The sequence below is a fragment of the Branchiostoma belcheri genome, unplaced genomic scaffold (genome assembly GCF_001625305.1).
Source record: "Branchiostoma belcheri isolate BF01 breed outbred unplaced genomic scaffold, Haploidv18h27 scaffold64, whole genome shotgun sequence".
Classification (NCBI taxonomy): domain Eukaryota; kingdom Metazoa; phylum Chordata; class Leptocardii; order Amphioxiformes; family Branchiostomatidae; genus Branchiostoma; species Branchiostoma belcheri.
In genome coordinates this window covers 1,680,947-1,683,268 of record NW_017804287.1, presented here as the reverse complement: position 1 = coordinate 1,683,268, position 2,322 = coordinate 1,680,947, and the positions used below count along the sequence as shown (strand labels likewise).

At 41.3% G+C, this 2,322-nt stretch overlaps 1 protein-coding gene across 1 annotated transcript in view; it reads left to right on the top strand.

The window, feature by feature from the left end:
- The window catches only part of LOC109483321 (MAM and LDL-receptor class A domain-containing protein 2-like), a 43,703-nt gene that overhangs the window by 31,260 nt on the left and 10,121 nt on the right, over window positions 1–2,322 (top strand). Inside the window, exons 46-48 of the mRNA XM_019786310.1 lie at window positions 719–829; window positions 1,295–1,582; window positions 1,863–1,994. Coding sequence (XP_019641869.1) covers window positions 719–829; window positions 1,295–1,582; window positions 1,863–1,994 — 531 coding nt within the window. The remainder of the gene's footprint in view (window positions 1–718; window positions 830–1,294; window positions 1,583–1,862; window positions 1,995–2,322) is intronic.

The following is a 2,322-nucleotide window of genomic DNA, read 5'->3' as shown; positions in this document are numbered from 1 at the left end:
GCATAGCAGCGCGTCGATTGGACACTCTTTGCGGTTCATACAGCCGAACAATCTTCACAACCGGCCGGAACGCCTTTGTGGTATTCCGTACGGGTACAGGCGGATCGGAGACAAGATCCGGTTTTGCCGCCACGTTTGCCGCCGAGAGAAGACGTAAGATCGAGAACATGTTTGCCTATACGAAAAAAAAACTTCTTGATACAATGAAACAGTCATTGCCAGTACGTAACGTATTGATTTTAAGGACGTTTTGAAGTCGATTTGGCTAGCCAAGGAATTGCCTTTTGCACTTACTTCTGGCTTGGCAAGAATATAAGTACACACACACACACACACACACACACACACACACACACACACACACACACAAACACACAAACACACAAACACACACACACAAACACAATGTTAATGTTGACTTTACACATGCCTACAGCTTGTCAATCTAACGAGTTCCGGTGCAACAGTTCGGGGTGTGTGCCACTCTCGGATAGGTGTAACGGCCAAGCTGACTGTCTGGATGGAAGTGATGAACATAACTGCAGTAAGTAACAAAGTGTTATATCTGTAGCCTAGTATTAAAGCTTAAGTTACGTTGACGAAACAAACACCATGTTAGTCTTGAAGCTTCTTAGGGTTTGAAAATAACTTTGATGATTAAAAAAAATCACACGGTGCTTACATGTACCTGCAAACTTTTTACCACACATACCTACAGCTTGTCGACCTGACCAGTTCCTTTGTGACACTTCGAGGTGTATACCAATCTCAGCAAAATGTAATCGCCACCGGGACTGTCTAGATTGGAGCGACGAACTACTAAACTGCAGTGAGTTAATTGAAAAAAAAAACTGTTGGGAGTTATTGTTTTTCATTTATTGTAGATTCAGCATTGCTCATAATAGCCTGGGTACCATCCTACTTGTATAACGGGGCTCCCATACTCGCTTCCCTAAGAAGGGAAGCGAGTGTGGGAGCCCCGGCATACAAGTAGGTTGGTACCCAGGCTATGCTCATAACGTATAGTGAAATAAAATCTCAGTATTTATTCTCAGTATTTATTCCTTTCGAATGTATCCAGATCGGGATGTATCGGCAGAGACCGATAATGCCTGAACCCATCGCTGTATTTGCTCCAAAGCAAATATTGGCCTTTCTAGTTTTACCTTCCTTTGCTCATCTCTTCACTTATGTTCCGCAATAAGTTCGCTATCTCGAATCCAATCAAAATAAAGTTGCAATATTTGATTTATTATGTTTGCAGTTTGCTCATTGACGATTGTATTTTCCTCAGCATGGGTGCCGTTTAACTTTACGTATGACAACAGTTGCACCAGCTGTACTGGTGAGCGTTTTGTAAGGCAAAGCAGCTACACCTACGGAGGTCGGATCCTCTATGTCGGTGTTGTTTTGTGCTCGCCGACTCAGTACAAGATATTTCTGAGTGACAACCTGAACGGGACGTTCCGGAACATTGGTGACACGTCAGGGCACGGTCAGGACCACTGTGAGCTTGTTGGAGCTTCATCGGATCCTCCATCCTCGTCACTGGATCCGGATTATCGCACCTGTCGTGGAACAGGTAAGCACGTGACGTGGCTACTGGGATATTCGTAGTGGTAGCGTTAAATCATCTATCACGTATTTAGCACCGAACATGCTAGGTATAGTAACTTTTGTCCTTGCTTTTGTATATTTACAAAGCAAAATGTAGTTGCTGTGTTTGTCACATTCATCACATTCATCATGTTTGTCACGTTAAGCATGAATCAATGGACGTTAGTTACATAAAGAACACGAAGATGTTTGCATCTTGGAAGATAAAAAGTAATAATTTTGTGCATTTCTTTAATTTGTGATAGGTTATTGGCGCTATTATCGTGGAAGCAATTTTATGTATGGATCAATCGGTTATAATTCCGGATCCGGATGGTTTAGTAGTAGTCGACGGTCTTATGGACGCTGGTACAGATGTGGTGTTACTATCCCTGAAGGTAAGACACATCTTTATTATGTTTACCGAAAGAATACTATATTTTTTCTACATTTCCTCTTCATCCGTTCCAAACACTGACCTCTGAGCTGGTCAATGACCTGATTTGTTGACGTATCTCAGCATGATAACCGGTGCTGGGTCACACAATGTTGCCATTTTATAGTAGGAGGGATTTAGACTCATGTCCGACCATACATATGAATGTATTTGATTAAGAATAAAAGCAGACCATAAACGAAGGTAAACATTCAGGTAAATAAATAAATAAATAAATATATATATATATTGATTTATATATATGATTTGTCACATTCATCACATTCATC